Source organism: Eleutherodactylus coqui, chromosome 7, assembly GCF_035609145.1.
Source record: "Eleutherodactylus coqui strain aEleCoq1 chromosome 7, aEleCoq1.hap1, whole genome shotgun sequence".
NCBI lineage: Eukaryota > Metazoa > Chordata > Amphibia > Anura > Eleutherodactylidae > Eleutherodactylus > Eleutherodactylus coqui.
Genome location: NC_089843.1, coordinates 86,115,814 through 86,139,755, shown reverse-complemented (window position 1 = coordinate 86,139,755; position 23,942 = coordinate 86,115,814). Strand labels below are relative to the sequence as shown.

General features: G+C 43.0%; 1 protein-coding gene across 1 annotated transcript in view; it reads right to left on the bottom strand.

Moving 5' to 3' along the window:
• Positions 1-23,401, bottom strand: part of SORCS2 (sortilin related VPS10 domain containing receptor 2) — an 816,984-nt gene extending 793,583 nt beyond the window's left edge. The window contains exon 1 of the mRNA XM_066573326.1: positions 23,057-23,401. Coding sequence (XP_066429423.1) covers positions 23,057-23,359 — 303 coding nt within the window. The 5' untranslated portion in view covers positions 23,360-23,401. The remainder of the gene's footprint in view (positions 1-23,056) is intronic.
• Between the last annotated feature and the right edge of the window lie 541 nt (positions 23,402-23,942).

Sequence of the window (23,942 nt, the reverse complement as noted above, 5' to 3'; positions counted from 1 at the left end):
TCCCACCTCTCCCCATTGCGAATAGTGCAGAGGGGGTGGAGAGGAGGCAGAGAGGGGGCGGGAGCTCAGAGCACTGCTCCTGGCTCTTCCAAGCTCCCCCCCGCCCCCCTGCAGAGAGAGATGACGTATATCGGCCGGTGTGAAAACCCAGCCGATATATGTTCGTCTGAATCCAGCCTTAATGATTGAAAAAAACTTAGCAATACATAAATTTGCAAATTCAGCTATTTGCTGAGGGATTTATACTTTTGGACTATAATTTAATCTGAAACCATCGCTAATTGTCATTTCAATTAATCCCCAATGAGAAATGTAACAGGGAATACTGCGATAAATGTTATTGAATTCTCTAGCACCAGCTCCGGTATGCTGTAAACCTGCCAATGAAGGGGGTTTTTATACGGGGCCTATACTCCATTAATGTAATGTAAATTTGAACATATGTTTGAATTAATATCGCACATCTTTGCCAATTCACTAAATCCTCATTTTACTTCAAGGAACTAGGAGCGCTCTTAGTTAAACAATTTAATTACAGATTATGTAGGTCACTGGATGGTGTTGTATATTATTTTCAATTGTCATTTTGGAAATAGGGAGCAAGAAAGGGCATTATCGACAAGAGCCCTTGAAACTGAAGCTGCACTTAGCAAAACTGAGATTAGCTCCTTTCCTGTACAAATGTCCTTCAATTTGCCATTTTCATTCCTCTTAAATCCATCAGCCTGGGTTCCTCCAGATATTTGCATTTCGATTTCTTATGCTAACTGCAAATAAAAATGAAGAAGCATCCAAGGCTTTCTTCACATCTACGTCGAAGGCTCTATTCAAAGCCTTTGGCGCAGATCTGGTATGAAATGTCGGACGGAAATGTTGTGCATGCAGGACTTTATCATCAAGTAAAAACGCCGGACAGGTGCAGAACAGACTCCAATGTGGTTAATTCGGCACAGATCAATGCAAGGGCTTCATTTTTGCATGACGAGCTATACCATATTGGGGTACATACAGCTCTCTGATCACTTTTATTGCGTTTTTTGGGAAGTGAAATGAACAAAATAGGTATTTTTTCTCCCTTTTTTTTAGTTTTTTTTTCCAGTTTTTGCCATGCCAAGTGTTTTTTTTTTTATTATTCTTATTTTTTTATGTCCCAGTAGAGGACTCAAACCAGAAAAGCTATGAATGTTATGATAATGCACTGCAGTACTTTTGTACTGCAATGCATTATCCCTTCTAATAGCATTCACAGGCACTGGCAGGCTATTTTCTGGTGCCCAGATGCCATGACAACCCATTAGCCCTCTGCTATTATATAGTAGGGGGGCCGATAATGTCACAAAGGGAGCAGACTCCCTCTTTAAACACTTAACATGCCATCACCTACATTGATCCCGACATGTAAGCGGTGAACAGCGGGGATTGGTGTTCTCACTGACCCCTGCTGTTGCAGCAGGAGGCTGGCTGTCAGCTGGCTCCCACTGTCGCATTAAGAGGTTGAAAGGGACATTGCTCACTTGTAATTGATGGGGACCAAGACCCAAAATAATAGCACGAACACTTGGAGTAAAATGCTGTGTTAAGATACTTAACTGAGGTTATATTCTACTTCCTGTACAGATTGTATTGCGCCAAAAGCCATTTTGGGTGAAAACACTAGGAATAATATCAGAAAAGTCTCGTCTTTTTACCATCAGCTGGACTGTAAATAATTATTGCGCTTATATGGAATCAACAGTAAGACTGAAATTAATGATATAATAAGAGTTTTGCGGTATGTCTTACGCGGGAAGCCTTGGATAGGTTTAACCGTGCAGCAAATGTATAAATATTTAATTCTCCAGATCACAAAACAAAGTAATGAGGACACAGAACTGGAGACGGATTACACGCCTCCGTGCTCAGCTCTGTAATGACAGGATGTGGAATTGTCTAGTGATCGCCATGCTTATGCAGGCTCACTGGGCACATTTACCCAGGAATCCTCTGACAAGTCATCAAACAAAGCCGAGATTGAAACCAGACAACACATTCTACCTAAAATGTTGAATATTCCTTTCCTTAACCCTTTTAGGACCTGCAGATTCCCGCTAACCAGCATGAACAGGCTTGGATATGGAATCTTAAAGCAATTTTTTAAGCCAGCACCATATTCCTCGCTGGCTTCCAGTCACATTCCAAGATTAAATACCATATGGTTTTGCAAACCTCCAGTTTATGAAAGTTATTAATGTATTGATGGCCGTAATCAGAGTGTCTCGCACATAATCCTTCCAAGCATGGGAAATGAATATTGCAGAAAATTACACAGGTGAACAAGAGAACCCTGCGGCTATTGTCGGGCTGCATAAAAACCAAGGTTGGCTTGGGTTTGTGTAATCTAGAACATGTATTTAGAATGCATTGAGATGTAAAATTGAGAATTCGGCAATGAAGAAAAATCCTTGAGTCGTCTTCTTGTGTTAAACTGTTTAAAAAAATATTTTAACTGTTTCTTAATAGAGATGAGCGAGCACCAAAATGCTCGGGTGCTCGTTACTCGGGACGAACTTTTCGCGATGCTCCAGGGTTCGTTTCGAGTAACGAACCCCATTGAAGTCAATGGGCGACCCGAGCATTTTTGTATATCGCCGATGCTCGCTAAGGTTTTCATTTGTGAAAATCTGGGCAATTCAAGAAAGTGATGGGAATGACACAGCAACGGATAGGGCAGGCGAGGGGCTACATGTTGGGCTGTATCTCAAGTTCCCAGGTCCCACTATTAAGCCACAATAGCGGCAAGAGTGCCCCCCCCCCCCCCCCACTGTCAGCATAAAGATCGTTCTCCTCTGCCATAGCTGTAACAGCTGTGGCAGAGAAGAACGATGTTTGCCCATTGAATTCAATGGAGCCGGCAATACAGCAGGTTCCACTGAAAGCAATGGGCTGCCGGCGATCACGGGATGAATTGTCGGGAAGGGCTTAAATATATAAGCCCTTCCCTGCAATTCATCCAGAAATGTGTTACAATAAAAATATATACAGGCGTATAAGGTGACGGGGCGTATAAGACGACCCCCCAACTGTCACCTTATACGCCGGCAATACAGCGGAGCAAAGAATAAAAATCATTACTCACTTCTCCTGGTGTTCTGCGGCGCTGCTGCAGGCTGTCGCTCCCTCCTGGTCCCCGGCAGAGCATTGCTTTCTGGACGCAGTGGTTGAAATCCCCGCCTCCAGAAACACACGTGCCTTCAGCCAATCACAGCCATTCAATGACATCATTGTCATTGGCTGTGATTGGCTGAAGGCACGTGTGTTTCTGGAGGCGGGGATTTAAAGCCCTTCGTAGAGAAAGCAATGCTCTGCCGGGAACCAGGAGGGAGCGACAGCCTGCAGCAGCGGCGCAGAACGCCAGGAGAAGTGAGTAATGATTTTTATTCTTTGCTCCACTGTATTCCCGGCGTATAAGGTGACAGTTGGGGGGTCGTCTTATACGCCCCGTCGCCTTATACGCCGGTATATACGGTATATATTTTTATTGTAACACATTTCTGGATGAATTGCAGGGAAGGGCTTATACTGTATATTTAAGCCCTTCCGGACAATTCATCCCGCGATCGCCGGCAGCCCATTGCTTTCAGTGGAACCTGCTGTATTGCCGGCTCCATTGAATTCAATGGGCAAACATCATTCTTCTCTGCCACAGCTGTTACAGCTGTGGCAGAGAAGAATGATTTGTCTTCTATATGTTCTCAATGGGGTCGGCGCTGCTGCCGCCAGCCCCATTGAGCGCATATAGAGAAGAGAACAGAAATCGCAGATCGCACATAGGTGCGATCTGCGATTTCTATGGCCTAAGAAGGACCGTTGGGGTTCTTGAAGCCTAAAATAACTCCTAACACTCTCCCTATAGCAGCTCCGGCATCAACAACACTTTCCCTGAACTATGTCAGAACGCATCTGTGGCGAGCCGCGGGAGGGGCAGATTTTAATACTCGGGTGACACCTGATCTCGCCAGCCACTCACTGCAGGGGGGTGGTATAGGGCTTGAACGTTGCAGGGGGAAGTTGTAATGCCTTCCCTGTCTTTCTATTGGCCAGAAAAGCACGCAAATTTCTCAGGGAAGAAAATGAAAGTAACCCGAACACCGCGTGGTACTCGTTACGAGTAACGAGCATCTCGAACACCCTAATACTCGAACGAGTATCAAGCTTGGACGAGTATGCTCGCTCATCTCTATTTCTTAACTATAGTTTATCTATACGACAAATAATTTGGCTACCTCGGTGGTGCAGAGGTAGCAGCTATACCCAGGTCCAGGTGCCTCAAGGAGCCCCAAGACTCCCTCTTCTGGAGTTAACTTTTTGTTAGATAACTTTTTTTACATTTTAATATATAATTGTATTTTTATTACTTCATAGCACACTGCCCCCCATACCCCTGAAGACGCTGATCTACCCAATGAAACACATCAGGGGGGCAATTTTGCATTTTAACTAGCTAATGTAGCAATAATTCATAAAACAGTGAACAATATTAAATCACCAATTACCTTTGAAACATCACCTAGTGTTTTTAAGCAATAAAAGTTAGCAAAAGTATAAAAATATTAGAAGTTTGCCATAAAAGTTATGTTTTTATTGCGAATGTAGCATATACGGGTTTTAATTTTTTGCTATCCTTCAAAAAGGTGACGTATTCACCCAGTGCTTTCATTTGGGTCACTTGTTTCCTAGTACCAATTCTAGAGTTGCTACCTAATAGAGAGGAAGGATATTACAGGATATAAATCTTAGATTATTTGTTAATCCGTGTATACAGGCAGGTAGGAACTATTAGGGGTTGATGCAGGGAACAGTCTGTCATTAGGGAGTCGGGAAGGAATTTTTTCCCCAAAAGGGCTATTGGCTTCTGCTGTTGGGGTTTTTTTGCCTTCCTCTAGATCAACAAAACAGGAGGCTAGACAGGCTGGACTAGATGGACATTGTCTTCATTCAGCCTTACTAACTATGTTACTATGTTACTATGAGATGAGCGAGCACCCAAATGCTCGGGTCCGCGTTATTCGAGCTTTTCGTAAAATTCGAGAGCTCTACTCGAGTAACGAACCCCATTGATTACAATGGGAGACTCGAGCATTTTTGGATGTCTGTCTCTCTCTCTGTGTCACGGTGGAGAGGAGCCAAAACAGGCACGTCACAGCGGGGAGGAGCCAAAAACTGGGGAGGGGGTCGAACACTGCTTGATGCTCGTTTGAGTAACGAGCACCATCGAGTACGCTAATATTCGAACGAGCATCAAGCTCAGCAGAGTATGTTCCCTTAACTCTATTACCGAATCATCGCTAAGCGAGGGCACGGAAAGTATAGAATAAAAATAAAAGTGCACTGTGCATGACCGCCTGCGTGAGTCATGATCATGTGCAATACAATTTTGGCACCAAATGTGGTCATACACAGGGTCATTTCCAGGTTCACAGCCGCAAGACGCTGCGGGGGCCCCCACAGCGTTTTACCCTTACGGCTGTGGGAGCCCGGTCTAACCCTGAATACATGGCTCCGGTTAGAATAAATTTGACCTGTTTGGATTGGGAAATCAGATTAGTGAAGCTGTCGTATCGAAGAGGTCATTTGGAAAGTTCTCCAATGCTACATATAAGAAGTCTAGAATATTTAGTCGGTTTGCCTCAGGTCAAAAAAGCAACAGCACTGCAATCATTTCAGAGGATTTGTTCACGTATTTAAGAAGGAATTATTGGTAACACAGAAGACGTTAAAAATGGTAAAAATAATATATCGGGGCAAAAATCAGGTCACAACAATTATTATTAATGGTTTTGGAGGGTTTTTTTTTTTTTTGAAAATATGCATTACTGCTGTTTTTGACTTTTATTATTATTGATATTTGAATATCATACCAAAACTATAGACACAGCATAATTAAAATATGTAGAGGAAATGTGTTTAACGGGAACCTGTCAGCAGATTTTAGTAATGTAAGCCAAAAGAAGCGCTGCAATACTGACAATGCTTTTTTTTTTATCAAGACCTTTTGGTTGGTCTGATAATAGTAGCATACTTCAGTAATTGGAGCTCAAAGTTCTCCCATTTAATATGGAAACGAGGCAGCGCGGTCCGGTTGGTGAGCTGGACCATCTATGCTAGCAGCCCGTTCGTTCCCAAAGTCCACCGCCTCGCCTCCTCAAACCCACGTAGCGCTGCCAAGTCTCACATGAGCGCTGTATGGTTGTCAGCCAGCGCATATGCAGATGAACTATTGCGGGTAGATTGGTGTAGCTCATCTGCGCATGCTGAAATTACACAGTACACTAAATGATACTATTAACTAGTACAACCTGTCACGCAAAAAACCCAAAGCCCTCATTCAGCACCGAGAAGGTTATAGCTCTTGGAATGCAAAGATGGAAACATAAGAACGAAAAAAAAAGAAAGCTCGCCTGTTAATAAGAGGTTATGTGGGTTTCGAAAGACTTGGCTTCTTTCTTCCAGAAACACAGTAAAACAGATTGAACTTTATGGACTTTTGTCTTCTTTCAACCTATGTTACTCTACACCAAACCTATTCACAGGTTGTGTGTGGTATTGCAGCTCAGCCCCATTCACGTACATGTTTCTACTATATAATAAACACAACAGTTTCATCTAATACTATACAACCCCACCATTTTTGAATTTATTTTTTAGGATTTATACATTTTTAAAGGTTTCCAAAACAACATGGTTGTCAATGGAATTTGTGAAATAGCCAACCATAAAAGGTGTGAAGACAAAAGAATGCACTTCTGGTGTAAAACACAATGCATCAGAACTAGAGATGAGCGAGTATACTCGCTAAGGCACATTACTCGAGCGAGTAGTGCCTTAGCCGAGTATCTCTCCGCTCGTCTCTAAAGATTCGGGGGCCGGCAGCGGGCGGGGAGCGGTGGGGGAGAGCGGGGAGGAACGGAGGGGAGATCTCTCTCTCCCTCTCTCCCCCTCTCTCCCTCCCGCTCCCTGCCGCAACTCACCTGTCACCTGCGCCGGTCCCCGAATCTTTAGAGACGAGCGGGGAGATACTCGGCTAAGGCACTACTCGCTCCAGTAATGTGCCTTAGCGAGTATACTCGCTCATCTCTAATCAGAACACATTTAACAAAACCAGAGGAGGTGGGGTCTGCCAACCAGAGAATACAGCACCATGAGAGTTTTATGCACAATACCAAGGGACCACCTTTACCAACCCCTAAGAAAGGGGGAAGAGTGGGATGTATGTTCCATTCACTAAGTACCTGTCACCAGACAGAAACTCCACCCAACCCGAAAACCACAGATGTTTCTATATAAGAGAACAATATTCTCTTTAGGGAGAGAAGACAAAGAAAGAAGAGAGAAGAAAGAAATAAAAAAAGAAAAAAAAGAAAGGGGGGTTAGGCATAAGAGTCAGAAGAACGTTATATGAAGACAAGTCAGAGAAGTACAAACCCACGGAGGGACTGAAACTATTGTATCTGATTCTAAGGAGAATGTAGTGAAGAACTCTTGGGCACTTAAGAGTTGTAGAAGTTACAGAATTCCAAAGAATCCTAAAATTCTATCCAAGAATACCTGGTTTTCCTAAATTTTTCTTGTGTGCCTTTTTTGAAATTTTTTGAAAGCGCTACAAGGCATCTGTGAATTCTTACAGACAATAAATACTACAGCTGTTTACCCAGCCCAATATTTCATAGTGCAGGTTCACCGCTTATCTTCTCCTTTGTCCCCGTCTATTTCTCAAGCAGCATGGATATTTTGGAGACCTCCCATGAATATGGAGAACATAACAAAGGTTCATACCCCTTACTATAGCCTTGCTTTTTGTAAGGCCCGAAAAGGGTTAATGTATAGTATTTCTGCCCCAGCCTTTATAAGCCTCGCAGGATGTATTTCACAGTCATAAATTTACAAATGCCCTTTATTGAAGCACAAGAGAATTTACAAGAAATGCAGCGTGAGTTTTTCTCGTCTGTCTTTATTTGCATTCAAGCTGTCAAACCAATTTCCCCCGTGTGTTCAGCCCTGATGTCAGCATTCTGCATACATGTAACAACAATTATACACAACCACTTCCATACCAGTAATGGGATTATCCTGAGACGCTCTTCCTCATAGCAGAAGCTGCCCATTCTGCGCTGCTGGAGGATTGTACAAGCCTGTCCATACGGGAATGACAGTATAGGATTAACCGGAAATCCATAGGTGCATGTGCCCCATGCAATAGTATATGAAGTATTTCCATGAAAACTTGGGGCGCAGAGATTTTGTTTGTTGACCCTCCTCAAGAGAATTCTATAATGTAAATAAATGAAGTATACAGGTATTTACCACCAAACGCTAGGCACACACTAGCAGTAAAAATAAAACTAATTCCATGTTCTGTTAGCAAAAAAGAATTGTAGGTTTTTTTCAGATGTGTGCAGCTCCATGTGGCCTCCGTATTCAGTCTGTGTGGCTGCTTTTTTTTTTACTCTGTGTGCCATCAGTTTTTAGGTCCACAAACAAAAGAGAAAAAAAAATTAACAGACCCAATTGTCTTTTTAAAAAAAAAACAAAAACACGGACAGCGCACGGACTGCGCTGACCTGCATGGGCGGATCAGAGAAGAGCATGCAATTCGTTTTTTCTCGCAGTCCATGTTATTTTGAAAAAAACTTGCTAGTGTGTGTTACCACATTACGTAATACAAGTCCGTATGCGGTGTATAGTGCTTTTTTTTTAGCAGACTACTCACATGAAAAAATGGTTAGCATGCTGGAGGTCTTAAGGCGGCTTCAGATGACCGCATTTTCACACGCTTCAGTGCAATGTATTTGCGGAGTGAAAGAGTTTGATTTGCGTTCCTCAGTACTGTACTTATTGCACATGCATGGCCTGTTCACATATGCGCACAAAACACTCCCACCCTGATTTAAAAAGTCCAGAAGTATTCTCTTTCACAGAATTGCGCATGTTCCTGTGTTTTGCATGTGCATGCTCACCACCCAAAGACATCTATGAGGGCTTGGTGCGCAAATACTCAGGAAAATAGACTAGGTCCTTTTTGTGTATTGTATAGAATTTCCATCTACTATATACGAGTTCTTCCCTATCCTCTAAGTAAGGACAGGTTAGGTCCCCTACATTCGAGACATGAGGCCATCCCTATTGGAACGTCCACCCTGCTTTTAGGCCAGCCTAGCCAGAGTTGGCTAGGGAGAGCATTCCCACTCCTATACTGGTGTTTCCCAAGTGTTGGTGTCTGAACTCATGTATATATTGCCCTATTGCGGTCATTAACCCTTTCCAAATCCACTGTCTGACGTCTGAAGACATTATGATTTAAGGCTGTACAGCTCCGATGTTGGAAGACGTCCATAGGGGTTCTCTTACTGTATATTGTCAGCCTCTCTGCTGTCAGAACCTATCCAACGTATCACCTCATGCAGTACTGGGTTCAGCCAGCAGATAGTGCAGTTGTATAATGACAGAAAAAGAGTAAGCCCCCTAGGAAAACCAGGATACAAATTGGATTGGAAAGGGTTAATTGTGTCAAGGTATGACGTGTCCATGAGTCATACTTACACCATGCTTGAAAGCAAGGCCTGAATCCTTCCTCAGGAGCAGACAGAGTAGGATACACATTAGTTATGCATTTTCATTTTCCCACTCTACACTGCTGCTGTGCCTTGCTACATCCTCATGATGTGGCCAATTGAAGAAACACATGGGTATATAATATTTTTATTGGTATAAACCATTTACTAGAAAGCCCAATGCAAATGTCTATGAAAACTACTCTACCATCTGGGATAAGCAAACTGGTCCACTGAACCTCTACTTGCTACTGAAGGTTTTCTGTAGGTTTCTTTGCAGTCTTCACTACTCGGATCATATTTATTGGGTGGAACATGGGTGTAATATTAAAGTAGAGATCCTTTAAAGATGTGTCTCACATTAATATCTCAAGTTTACGGCCATATATAACATAGGCTAAGTTCATAGGTGATAGAATTGCTGCCAAGTTTTAGTTCACTGCAAACCTGCAGCAATTCACAGTACAATGGGGATGGGGTTTCCCATTTGCATACTATAGATATATATAGAACCTTTGCCCATTCCTGGCTCTCTGTAGAAATGGATTTTAAGCATTTACATAAATAGGATAATAAGTCAGTAGTTGATGATGATAACGGTCAGCTTCATTCAGCCTCATGTAATTTCCTGGCTGCAGCTGCCAGCTATGTTTTATAATTACCTGCATCCAGGAATAGAAAGCTATGGAATCAAGGGAGATAAAAAAAAATGTCCCTCTGTCATTAGTGGAGAGCTACAAATAGAAACTGCTCGTATTTTCCATGTAGATTTAGTTTAATCCATCAATGGTCACGGTCATGTAACGTAGTAGCATTCGCCCAAGTATAGCCACAGCTGCAGTCAATGGAAGGAAACTGTGGCTAAATAATGACCCTATCATGAGCCCTAAAGGCAGAAGAGACCCCCACTGGGAGAGGACTTTGGATCAATCACTTGTCACCAAGGTCTATTTCTTATAGGATGATCCCAAATAACCTATTAGACCTTATTGATGATATGTCCTTTGTGCACAATGGCCATAAAGATTACAATGTAATTAGAAGTGGACATGTTCTGTATAGATGGAGGTGACTTGAAGAATTATTTCCTCTGGTGGGCCTAGTGAACCCCAGTCTGATACTACTTAAAGGAATTTTCCGATTAAATGAAACATAATTAAAAGTGCTCTAAGCACATTTTCCATTGTGGCATATGGGATTAATACGGATCTTGCTGTAAATGTGCATTTTTCTCTCTTCCAGTCCAGATAATACCTTTGAAATACTTGGCAATATATTTGCGGCATATGCAATGAATTGTACTGATTAGGTGTCAATCCCTCCCCCACATAACACCAATAATACTTGTGTCATATCTGTAAGACAATCACCCCAAGTTGCAAACAAATAGTGGGATCACTTCAATAAGACCCTCATGGTTAGATATTTAGTGAGGTCCCTCTATAGGCAAAATCTGAAGTCACATTGTGGTTGTTGCAATTCTAGGATTAGAATGAAACTCATGGCCGAAGGCTGCATTAGAATGATGTTCACATGTGTGCCGAATGTCGCAGCATTTTATAGTACAAGCAATGTTAATGGGGTTTCAAGACATTTCATGCAGTCTGTGAGCAGCACATTAGAGAGACATGGGCCTGCAAAGACGTGGCAGCAGTCGTATCCGACATAAGCTGGTGGGCAGCACAGGTCGACAAGAAAAAGCCCTAACAGAGGGTGAAAAAGTGGCCGAAAACATAAAGCCATGTGGAAGGAGAGGGAGACACCCTTCATGTAGGGGATTCGATTCCCAGAGGCATCATGGTCCGTCAAGTGTTCACACGAAGTCATATGAGACGGTCTCACATGTCCAGGGAAAACTATGAAGCATCTGGACATGCGAGACCGGTCTCCTATGACTTCGTGTGAACACTTGACGGACCATGATGGATGTGACTGTGTAGAGTAGTTGATATGTGTTAACATTGTTCTACTGGGTATGTAAGGATTAAGTACTTGATGTAGAAATGTATGTACCGAGGTAGTAAAGGCACGTTACAAAGTTGCTATGTGCAAGGTGCAGTTACAGTAGACGCCAGGGGCGTAACTATAGAGGGTGCAGGGGATGTGGTTGCACCCGGGCCCAGGAGCCTTAGGGGGCCCATAAGGCCTCTCTTCTCCATATAGGTAACCCAGTACTATGAGTGAAGCATTATAGTTGGAGGACCTGTTACAGGTTTTGCATCGGGGCCCGGGAGCTTCAAGTTACGCCTCTGGTAGACGCTAGTGATGTACTGCATTCAATGCATCTGTTTTGATGTACTCTGGCACGTACAGGGCACTGAAGCCATGATGATAGTGTAATGCCGAGGAAATAAAGTATGCAGTACTATAAGTGAAGCCGGCCAGTTACCAAAGAGTTCGAAGGGACTTGCCAACTTTTGTAATGTTTGAAGTACTAGTCTCTCCATAGGAGGGCAACCCATCTAATCTTTACCAATTCTTTAGTAAAAATGGTTATTAAAAAAAAAAAAATTATGCCGCCTCCACCTCCGTCTGTCACCGCCACACCATAAAAACCATCATGCATCCTGTAACACGGCATTACCACCCGCCCATTCCACTACTATAACGGGTTTTATATCAAAGTGTTTATATATGCATTACAGCATACTGCCTGGAGACACAATATAATATAGCGAGAGTTATGAGAGTTGTGGTAATAAATATTTAGTCAGCTGTTAATAAACACATAAAGAAAGTGATCCGTGTAAATGTGCGCAAGGTTATATATGTATTACACTCTTCATATAGTTCCTGAACACACAAATAGAGCAACAGGTCAGTACTGTTGTTCTACTGACAAAGATATATGAGAAGGCATGAAGGACACCATGAACCATTACAATGATGATGGCACCGGACAAAGGATCATCATGTAGAACATAGCAGGACTGCTGTCTCTCATTAATCAAGGCCAAGACAAGATCAGTGACCTTAAGCTCTGGATTTCAACAACTGAGATGGATAGAGTACATCACATAAAACGAGGGAAACATGATAATATAAGACAATACATTAGAATGCTATTTTAAATTTTTGTGTGATTATTGCTTAAACTTTTTAGGTTACGTTCCAACTGTCTGGTGCTTAAGGCAACAGGACCTAAGCCAACGTCCTGTGCATGGCACAAGCTTATAAGCTGAACCTGTGCCATCTGCAGTGGGGAAACCGCTGTGGTTGATAGCTGGCCTCCCGCTGCCCCAGCGGGGATCGGTGAGAACAAAGATCCCTGCTGTTAACCCCTTACATGCCACCTATAGCATCCATTGTGCTAAAACAAAAGGATCTGTACTTACCCATTGTCTGCTGCCACAATCCAGCACTTTTGCCTAACTTTATACCACCCAATGGTTGACTTCTTTTATGTCAAACAAAATGTAACGTTTAACCACACCCATTTCCCATTACAACACACCTCTTTGTCAAGCAAAGTGCAAAAAGTATCTAAAAACACATAATGAATGTTTTGCCATGCATGTAGGTCACTTTCTTGGTGCAAGTTGAGCCTGAATTCTGGCACATTCAGCTTAATAAGTCTTAAATCTGCTACTGGCCCTAACAGCTCAGTCCCACGACCTATATGCTCGATGACACACGTCAAACACAATCAGCCATTTCAAGACAACCATAAGGCTTTATTCACACAAGCGGATATCGGCTGACGTTTTCACGGCCGGCCAAAATACGCTAGCATCTGATGCATTGGAATCCAATGCATCAGATCAGACGGGCATATTCCCATGGTGTAAACTATCTTTGCCGGCCGGAATACGATGGCGCCTGCCCCTTGCTGGCTGTTTGCAATGGGAGGGGTGGGGGCGGAGCTAGTTGCTAAGCTCCCGCCCCCTCCCATTGCTGGCTGCCGCCCAACTGCATTACGACACGGGCCATCTGATTGGACGCACAAATGTTTGCTTTGTGCACCCATTCACGTGTTTTTTACAGCGCCGGCGGGCAAATGTAAAAACACAGCAACCCATGTGAAAGAGCCCTAAGGCTGATGTGGCCCTCATCGAAAAGGAGTTTGACACCCCTGCTCTAAGACATAGGCAGCAGAGTGATTCCCGCTATTGTAAAGGCCAAGCATTAAGAATCAATGCACTAGAATATATTTCTTCTCACCAGCATTGTTTTGCATGCTCTAACAAAACAAATTAATATTTAATCAACCCCTTTAGTATCAGAACAATTGAGACTGCTATATACAGCCCAACCTATTCCCAGGCGTGGCCAAGGTGTGAATAATTAATTAATCATCAAGGCTTTCGTCTCATTGCTGTTTGCACAGATTTACCTGCTGTAACAGAAATACAAAGCTGTCCTGTTTATACATTTACAACTACGCAGTTAATGAAATTTTTGCATAAATCTCACATCAGGCGCTACCCAGTTACTGACACGAGCACTTATCAATAAAATATCAAAACCTACTGTCATGAGCTATATCACTGCACTGCAGCTTATAATTTATATCTTTTCTTCTTCTTTTCTCCATGTTTTATATCATGGAGCTACAGGATTTAGCACAGTGCTTTATGTTCACTGAGCAGGAGGGACCTAAACAAGTCTGTGTAGCATGAAGAGGCAGTACATTGTATAGCAGATAGAACTTCATGATACTACTTCTATGCACATAGTGATATATACTCAGGAGAAGACATAATCTCTGCAGCTGCATAGGGGTCCAAAAAGTAAAGAAAAGAAAAGGAGTACTTTCTAATAGTTTGCATGTAAAAGGACTAATTATTCTTATGGCAGTCCACCAACCAAATTGTGAGACGAAAGGGCAGTAATCAACAATGAGCATTTCACACTTTGTCAAGGAGTCTGTATCCAAACAGGGGCCCTTTAAAAAGGTCCATGGCCACCCATGCACATACTAAAATGGTAGTCAACCAAAGAAAAGTGTAAAGGCCTGTTTAGACAACGATTCTTGCTCAAAATTCGCTCAAAGACGTCTTTTGAGCGATAACTGCTACGTCTAAATGTACAGACGTCGTGCAGTTTTCACGCACCATTCATTCCTCGCTCATTTCTAGCTTTCTAGAATTGAGCGATGAACTCTTATCAGCGGTGCAGGCTGGTATCACAGTCGGCAGCGCTGATAAGATTTTTTTAGCTCGTGTCCCGCTGGTAGTTCATAGCGGGACGCGAGCTGTAAGCGCGGAGAACAATGCACCCGTTTGCTTATGCAAAACAGCTGTATTGTTCGCCGAGCAATAGCAGTGGTGTCCTGCTCCACCTGCATAGCTCTTAAAGGGGTTGTCCCGCGCCGAAACGGGTTTTTTTTTTTTTCAACCCCCCCCCCCGGTCGGCGCGAGACAACCCCGATGCAGGGAGGTAAAGGAAGCTTACCGGAGCGCTTACCTTAATCCCCGCGCTCCGGTGACTTCAATACTTACCGCTGAAGATGGCCGCCGGGATCCTCTGTCTTCGTGGACCGCAGCTCTTCTGTGCGGTCCATTGCCGATTCCAGCCTCCTGATTGGCTGGAATCGGCACGTGACGGGGCGGAGCTACACGGAGCCTGCATTCTGCACGAGCGGCTCCATAGAAGATTGCAGAAGACCCGGACTGCGCAAGCGCGGCTAATTTGGCCATCGGAGGGCGAAAATTAGTCGGCACCATGGAGACGAGGACGCCAGCAACGGAGCAGGTAAGTAAAAAACTTTTTATAACTTCTGTATGGCTCATAATTAATGCACAATGTATATTACAAAGTGCATTATTATGGCCATACAGAAGTGTATAGACCCACTTGCTGCCGCGGGACAACCCCTTTAAGTAGCTACATAGCTACTATAGACTATGCAAAGATGATCGCTCAAAACCGTCGCTCAAACGTTTGTTTGAGCGATCATCTATCAGTATAAATGGGATCTAGGAGTTGCTCCATTCTAACGATTGGTTCAGGTTGGCTTGTCCATATGCAACACACAATGTAATGACTACTATAAGTGGACTGTGATCACAGTGTAAACCTCCGCATGCAGATCCAGTCTTAGATGTAAATAAAGACAGATAGCACTCCACTTGATAATGTACAAATAATTGCTTGATACACTTACACAAAGACTTAATACAGTGGCGAGCCGTCGTAGGGTCATGGAGCTGCACTCTCTGCTGACACCAGTTCTTTATCTTAATTATTGCTTCCCCTGACTCCCGTGTGCTCAGTAAACGGCGTCTGGGAGGTCTCCTTGTTCCAGATATAATCATTCAAGCCTAAATAAAAGGGCTTAACTGGACACATAAGGGTGAATGCCCACGAATGGATTTCTACCAAGTTTCCCGCAGTGGAAATCCGTGTGTGAATTCTGCAGCTATTAGGCAGAAAGCTAGTAGGTTCAATAGAACCTGCCAATGTTCACATGCAGAATTCTACCGCGCATTTCTGCAGTGGGAAATAAGTCGGGGCATGTTCTGTTTGCCGCAAATGTACGCCGCTCGAGGTCTCCATTAATATACCATTAATGGAGACCGCAGAATTCCACGATCACCAGCAAGCATACTCTACTAGCCGGGATTTCCTCTCCCACACTTCGCATGCTGCCTTACATAGACCTGCTCTTATTAGCTGCAAGACAGCATCTGAATGCCCGCTCCTCCATTACATGTAACTAGTAGTGTCCCCATTTCCCTGTTACTAGAGAAGCCAAATGCCTAACAACAGGCAGTGGACTGCCGGAAGACAAGAGAGACCCCCAGTGGTAAGCACTTCAAACTTGATTTTCAGTGGTGAAAACAAAAAATGTTTAAAGGGCAAGTATATTATAGGAATGATCACACACACATAGGCTTTAAGATTGGCAGAAATTGAGTGTAAAGTCCATTACAGTGTTTCCAATTGAATTTTAATGTTGTGCATGATTTAATTGCTGGACAGCTCCCCTTCATGGTTCTGTAATGTATGGTTCTGCAACTTACTAATTAATTTTTTGCTGCAGTTTCTCACGGTTTTTAAGATCGCAGTTTGAAGTACCCTACAGATGAATGGTTCATTATGTGGATATGAAGACGAGTTTCACTAGGTCACCACATATCCACCTTAAAGGTCACTGTCACTTTGCACATTTTCTCATCAAAAAGACATATTGAAAGTTGCAATCCATATGCATCAAGGTGCCAAGACCCCATTAATGGGTAGAAGTGGGCTGCAGCACTAAAGTGAGCGACATGCACCTTCATCCAAAAGGAGCAAAGCATACGAGTATGAAATTTACTGGCAGCATTTACTAGTCTAGTATTGATGTAAACCCCCACAGCACACCCTACAGAATGTATTCTACAGGTCTACACCCAATTAAAGGGAACCTGCCTGGAGCACCATAAATTATCTTATGGTACTGTTAGGCGAGGTGACAGATCCGGGTGATGCATTTCTCATACTCACTTCCTGGTACCCTCGGTGGCCGCCTGCCAGCCAAAAATCTGATTCTTTTTAGACTTCTGTGCACGCTCTCCTATACAGGTTTATGGTGCTTCAGACAGGTGACGGGTTCCCTTTAAGCTGTGATGTGTATTTACAGATAGGAGTTACAGCTGCATGTCATAATGCACACCTCAGCTGCTGCAGACCCTCGTAAGCTGTCTCGGCAGCCGCAGCACATCACAATCCACAGCTGCTGCAGAGCCTCATAATATACATCTCGGCAGCCGCAGCACATCACAATCCACAGCTGCTGCAGAGCCTCATAATATAGATCTCAGCCCCCGCAGCACATCACAATCCACAGCTGCTGCAGACCCTTATAACATACATCTCAGCTGCTGCAGAACATCATAATTTAAGCCACTGCAGTGGTAAATCATACTATACATCTCAGCCACTGCAGATAATACACATTTCAGCTTCTAGAAACAGCGCGAGATTCGTAAGATGGTCTTAAACTTAGCATAAAAGTAGATGAGTCAGACAGAAGCTGCGATACACCGTAGCGCACTGTATGTGATAAATTTGGTGCATCATTACTGGATATATCACATACTCTTCTCTTCCTTGGCTTACTTTACACTAAATGTTTCTGCCACAATTAGTAAATGTGATGCATTTTACAACTACTTTTAGCCACGCCCCTGTCTGATGAGGTGCAAAAACGGTCTTGTAAGGAATTAGTTCTGCCATGAAAATCTTACTATTTTCAGCTGCAGATTCTCGCTGTAATTAGACGACGTTGTTACCACCCCATTCACTTACATTGTAGTGTGAAATCGGCAGGTGAAAGTCCGCAGCACATTCACAACGTGTGAACTCACACAACATGTTTCATATAAGTCGTATACTCCATATACTCCTGATTATTTTATATCATCTCTTGCCATAATTTACATTCAAATTATTGGATAGCCTGAGTAAGTTTCCTATTCCCAGGCAGCACGGAGTTAAATTTGCAAAAACATCCCCCTCCCCAATAAGGAGGATAAAGACACAGCAGTCAGGAAGCATTATGGAGATAGGAGCACTTTTGCTAAATCAACGTTTCAGCCCATTTGACATACTGCACTAGTCACGCTTTTGTTGGCCTGCAGAGTCCGTGTAGAATAAAGTGGCCATTAATTAAGTTGACCCAAAGCTAATGATTGAAGGAGTCACATGACCAGTTCTTTCAGGACGAAGATTACAGCTCTCTGGTCTAATTTTAGAAAATTGATTTTTCTCTTTCCCCTCTCCTCTGTGATATGACGGACAGAGAGGTCGGCCTGTAATCCACATCGGATGAACTTCTAGCACAATCTGCTTTCTATTATCATCCCCCTGATGTATTATACATGTTACTACTAGACCTGTATACAAGCCTACTGTGACCGAGGAGCTAAAGTTACCGGCTCGTAATAGGACTGCAAATTAGGAACAGAGAAAGACGCCCTCTAATTGCTCTATTAATAAGGACAGTGCCAGACGATAACGAGCCTTCTACTTCAGAAACGACCCGACTCCTACAGGTTGCTCTGAACTTAGAAATTGGCCTCCATGTATTGTTCATTTCTAGGAGATCATCGTATATTTTATGGCAGACTGCTAAGACGAATAATCAATATAGACTGTTTAATTTTTAGTAATTGACTAATAGTATATAGTGGACTGAAGCAGAAGGCTCAACCCAGACTGCCTCCAAGTCCGCATCTATGATCCCCAAAACTGTTCCGTCTGAAATGCCGAAATTAGTCGGAACCATTTCTAAAAAGGAGACCAAAGCTGCGAGCTGCGCCATTCTGTCCAGCTAAGGTAAACGGACGGATACCTGAGGACACATAGACCTAAGCTGGTAACTTTGGTCAATGCTTTAGTGATGACAGCCTATGGTTCTATCCATGATTCTGTTTTAGGCCACATTCAGATGAGCGTATTTTAGCTCCATATTGGCCCACATGTTCCATTTTTGTGCGGATTCTGCGCAGACGGCTTCCGTTGAAGTCAATGTAAGACCACCTGCACAAGAACAGGTCTGATTCCACATGCGGGAGCCTGTAGCAGAAATCAGACCCTGTGCCCTGCCGGCGTCCGTGCATACGAGCTTCTGATCTACTCTTCCTGTACTGCGGATGGTCTGCACGGCTCGCCATCGCATATGCGCAGTACAGTTCTTTTATTAAAATATCCCTACTTTTCTTGCGCCTAGGCAATGACGCGGGTACCCGGGACCTTTCCACAATGTCATTGCAGAAGGGCCACGGGCCGGACGGCTTCCATTGACTTCAATGTTAGGAATCCGTGCAAAAATGGAGCATGCTGCAATTTTTCCTCCGCAAGCAGAATATACAATTGATTTCCGCTCATCTGCAGGAAGAATCACTTTTACATAGCATATTACGAATAGCATTTGCTACAGATCTGCGATGCGGATTCCGCAATGCCGATCTGTTCGTGTGCAGCTGGCCGAAGCTGTCCGATCCGCGGCCCTTCCGCTAGGCGATGATGTGGGAAAAGCAGGAGTTTTAAAATCATCCGCAGTACAGATGAGAAAGAGAAAGGCAGGTACGTGTAGATACCGCTGTTGCCGGGGTCAAATTCCGCTGCGAGATTGCACATGCAGAATCTGACCCGCCCGTGTGCAGGCAGCCTCACTCTTAAAGTCAATAACCAATAAAAAGAACATACATTTGTATTATTTTCTATTATTGTTACATTGTCATATAATACAATATATATCATCCTTATTCATTAGTATCATAGAGTGTATGATGACAATATTACACGGCTGGCTGTTAGTAGTAATAATAATGCATTACTATAAACACACACGCACTAATATATATTTACTGTGTTGCTAGAATTAGTGTTATCCTGAGGCCTCCTTCATAAATAAAGTTTTTCAGCCTTTTTTTTTTATTGCTTTTAAAAAGTGCCATTAAATTCAAGCACTTGTTATTCTGTTTATTTTACAAGTATTATTTGTGGGGGGGGGGGGGGGGGGTTACTATTCATTACATGTTTAATATGTGTTAGTTCCAGTGCTTTCATGTCCTAGCACCAGAGATTAGAACCTGCACTGTCTGATGAGAGTTGCGTCTGACAATTTCTGGTACACCTGTGTGCATATTCTAAAGCAGGGATTCCCAACCAGGGTGCAATGGCACATTGGTGTGCCCTGAAAAGTTACAAGGGTGCAGGGGAGCAGTGGGAAGGAGACAAAGAGGGGGAGAGTTTTGTTTTTTGCAGATGTGTCACGAGATAAAATTTTTTGGATGAGGTGGGTTATGAGCCGAAAAAGTTTGGGAAACACGGCCCGGCCAACCCATGTCTCCACCCATACATCCGGTGGAGACATAATGCACCAGTGCTGGGAAACACTGCCCAAAAAAAAGGTAGAAAAATATAGCAAATGCATTGTTTGAAGTGCATTTTATATTTCACTATAGACTTTCAGCCAACGTGATCACAGCATTGGCCAAAAAAAAAAAAATTAAAAAAAAAGACTGCAAGGAAAATGCCACAAAAGAAGAAAGAAAAAAAAACCCTGGGTGTAAAACCAGCCTCACTTTGTTTTCCAATCTGAGGAATCCTACAACTGGTTCTCTCTGCTCAGTCTACTGCTTCTAGTCTCAGTGCTAGAAACAAGTATCAAAGTATGGATTATAGAACGTTCTCTGTACAACTACATGTAATAATGGTTTCCAGTATTGTTTATTATTATTCATTTTATAGCTATTATTTATTATTAGTTTAATAAGAGTCAGTTAACTTTTGCAGCAATCCCCTCATGCACAATGCTGGTATATAAACAAGTTGCTTTGCTTGTAATTCACCACCTTAATTTTTGATTCATGTAAATCGTTTAATATTCATGGTCGTAAGCATCAGAAGTAACAGTCCTAGGTCATTTTTTATATACTCATTGCAAGACGACCCACCCCAACATGATCTGTAGATTCCATAAGAACAGACTGAGCAGTTGGCCAATTTGACGATAACAAAAGGGCTTCACAGCTGAGGGGCAAACCCCAGCCCCGGTGAAGAAAGGGGGTTTCCAGCGATGGAGCTGATCTGAAGGTACGTTTTGTTGCCCAACCAAGTTTCCCACTTTATGTGACATCCCTGGTCTCATGTCTAGGTCACACAAACCATTTACTGACAAATTGCAATGCAAAAACATTTCTATACATAAGAAGTCAATTTTCCCAGCTATTGATAAATTCATAAATTCAGCATCTCCAGTCATTAATGCCTGCTGTCACTTTTAGTTCTCCTACCACTGGAAAGCAAGTTCCCAAGCAAAAACCACATCCTTGAAGAATGAATGCCCTGGCACATGCCTCACTCCTGCCAGTGAGTGGAAATTGTACAGCCCCAGCCTGTTATGTATTCCCTGGCTCAGAGTATCCTCCAGCGGAAATTAAATTGAGACCACCCCAATTCTTGACAGTGGATACAAGAAAAGAAAACCATGCAAGATATCTCATTCACATTCCCCCAATTCTGTTGGACAGATCCCTATATGCATTAATGACATGAATATCACATACAAGAAACAGAGTTACAAACAGCAGGAAATGCAAGAATGGTAATCATATAAACAGGGGGTATAACTTGCATCCAAAAGTATTGGAGCTTGTATGTCATGGTATACTTTATAGCAAATCATAAAAAACAATGGAGACCCAAGGGAATGACCAGCAGCAGCACATCAGCAGTTCCCTGTTAACTGGTAGTGGAAGATCATACATCAAGTGTGACAGGTGTCACCATAGATTGATGGGCAGATAGAGCAGAAGTACATGGCACTATCCAACAATGCACAGGTACAGTAACAAACAGCAGCAACATCAATGATAGCAATCTCAAGGAAGTGGGTGGTAAAAGCACATAAACTAGCATTAACATATTACATAGACTTCTATATGGATGTTTCACTCATGGGTCTTCACTTATGTACTAAATGGAAATGCATGATTATTCAGCATTTCATTCATTTAGCTCAGCAAGTACACAGATAGGTTACAGGACAAAATACTAAAAAGTAGGTACATGGACAAAAAGGGAGTATGCATAAACATTTTCAGTAAGTAGGTATTCTATTGGGAAAGTACATAAATATAAGTTGGCACCTAACTCAGGTAACACATCGATGTGTGGGCATTTAGTCCTGGCAGAGCACAAGCATCTAAGTAGGAATTTAACTGATATGTACCAGGACCTTTAACTCTGTCAGCACATAGACTTGTACCAGGGTATTTAATTATGTCAGTGCACAGTAGCACACAGTTATACCAAGGCATTTAACAGAGTTTAGCACATCAATGTGTAGACATTTAGCCCTGGCAGTGCCCAGGACTATAAAGGAATTTAACTCAAGTAGTCCAGAGGATTTAACTCAGGTAACGCATAGAGCTGTACCAGGGCATTTAACCCAGGAAGTACATCAATGTCTGGGCCCTGGCAGTGTATAGGGATATAAGAGGGAATTTAACTCACATAGTCCATTCCCATGCATCAGAGGATTTATTTAAACTTGGGTAATGCACAGACCTGTGCCAGTGCATATACCTCTGTCAGTGCAAAGACTTGTACCAGGGCATCTAATTTAGTCAGTGCACACATCTGTACCAGGGCATTAACCGAGACAGCACATCAACGTGTGGGCATTTAGCCCTGGCAGTGCCTAGGAGTATAAGAGGGAATTTAACTCAAGTTGTCCATATAAATGCACTAAAGGATTTAACTCAGACCCGTGCCAGGACATTTAACTCTTGCAGTGCAAAGTCTTGAACCAGGGCATTTAACTCTTGCAGTGCAAAGACTTGTGCCGGGGAATTTAACTCTGGCAGTTCATAGACCTGTATCAATGGGCACTTGAAAGCTTCCATTGGCAAAATCAGGGTGCATGTAGCAAGTGTGCCATGGTAGCAGTGAGGGTTAAAGGGGCTGGCAGCATCTGTCAAGTGCCAGGTAACCTTAATTCCAGCACACAAGAAATGTTAGGAGTCACTCACGCTGCTGTTCTCCCCGGTCCAGTGCACCATGGCTTGGTTATGAGATGTATCCCCCTTGAGCACAAACGAGGTGCTGAGTAGTGAGATGTGGTCATTGCTTGTAGCCCTCCCAAAACGACCAGCTGAAGCATAAGCATCCTCAGTAACCCCATTTCCATCAACTCTGCTCTCAGCCTCCTGTAGATCCCGAGTACTCCTCCTGTTCACCCAGCCTGTGCCCTGGACCAGCTGCACCAGCAGGGAAAGACTGGCAAAGCACAGGATACCCATAGGAGGAGGCAGAAGTGGCCCCCTCAGTGCCATGCTCCTCTTCTGATGTGGCTAGTGACAGGCTGAGGATGTGTATACCAGATAGATAGATACAGAGAGAGAGGGTGGGATTGCAAACAAAGCAAGGTTTTTCCTCCTTACATTGGATAGCACTGAGCGCTTACAAGTGAAGCTGTCATTGGGAGAGGAATGCGGGCGCCACCTGCTGGTGAATATGTGCATTGACTCTGTAATGTACTTTATATCACTTTGTAGCAGGTACCAGTGTACAGTAAGTAATATGGACATCACAGGGTAACCTGATAACAGTGGCTTACTATAGTCACAGCTCTGGGCATAAAGGGTGTTTTTCTTTTTCTTCAGTCTATTTTTGCTTTGCACAACATATATAACTTTTATGACTTAGGGTACATTCACACAAATGATTTTTCTGTCTGTAAAAATTGGGCTGAAATAAAGCATATTATTTTAAAGGATTGTATTGATATGTGTGATTTTTTTTAATCAGATGTACAGTCCAAAAACAATTGCAGCATATCCTATTTTGTTGTGATTTTCGGACGAAAAGCGCCCATTCAAGTCTATGAGGGCAATAAAAAAAAAATTTAAAAAATGA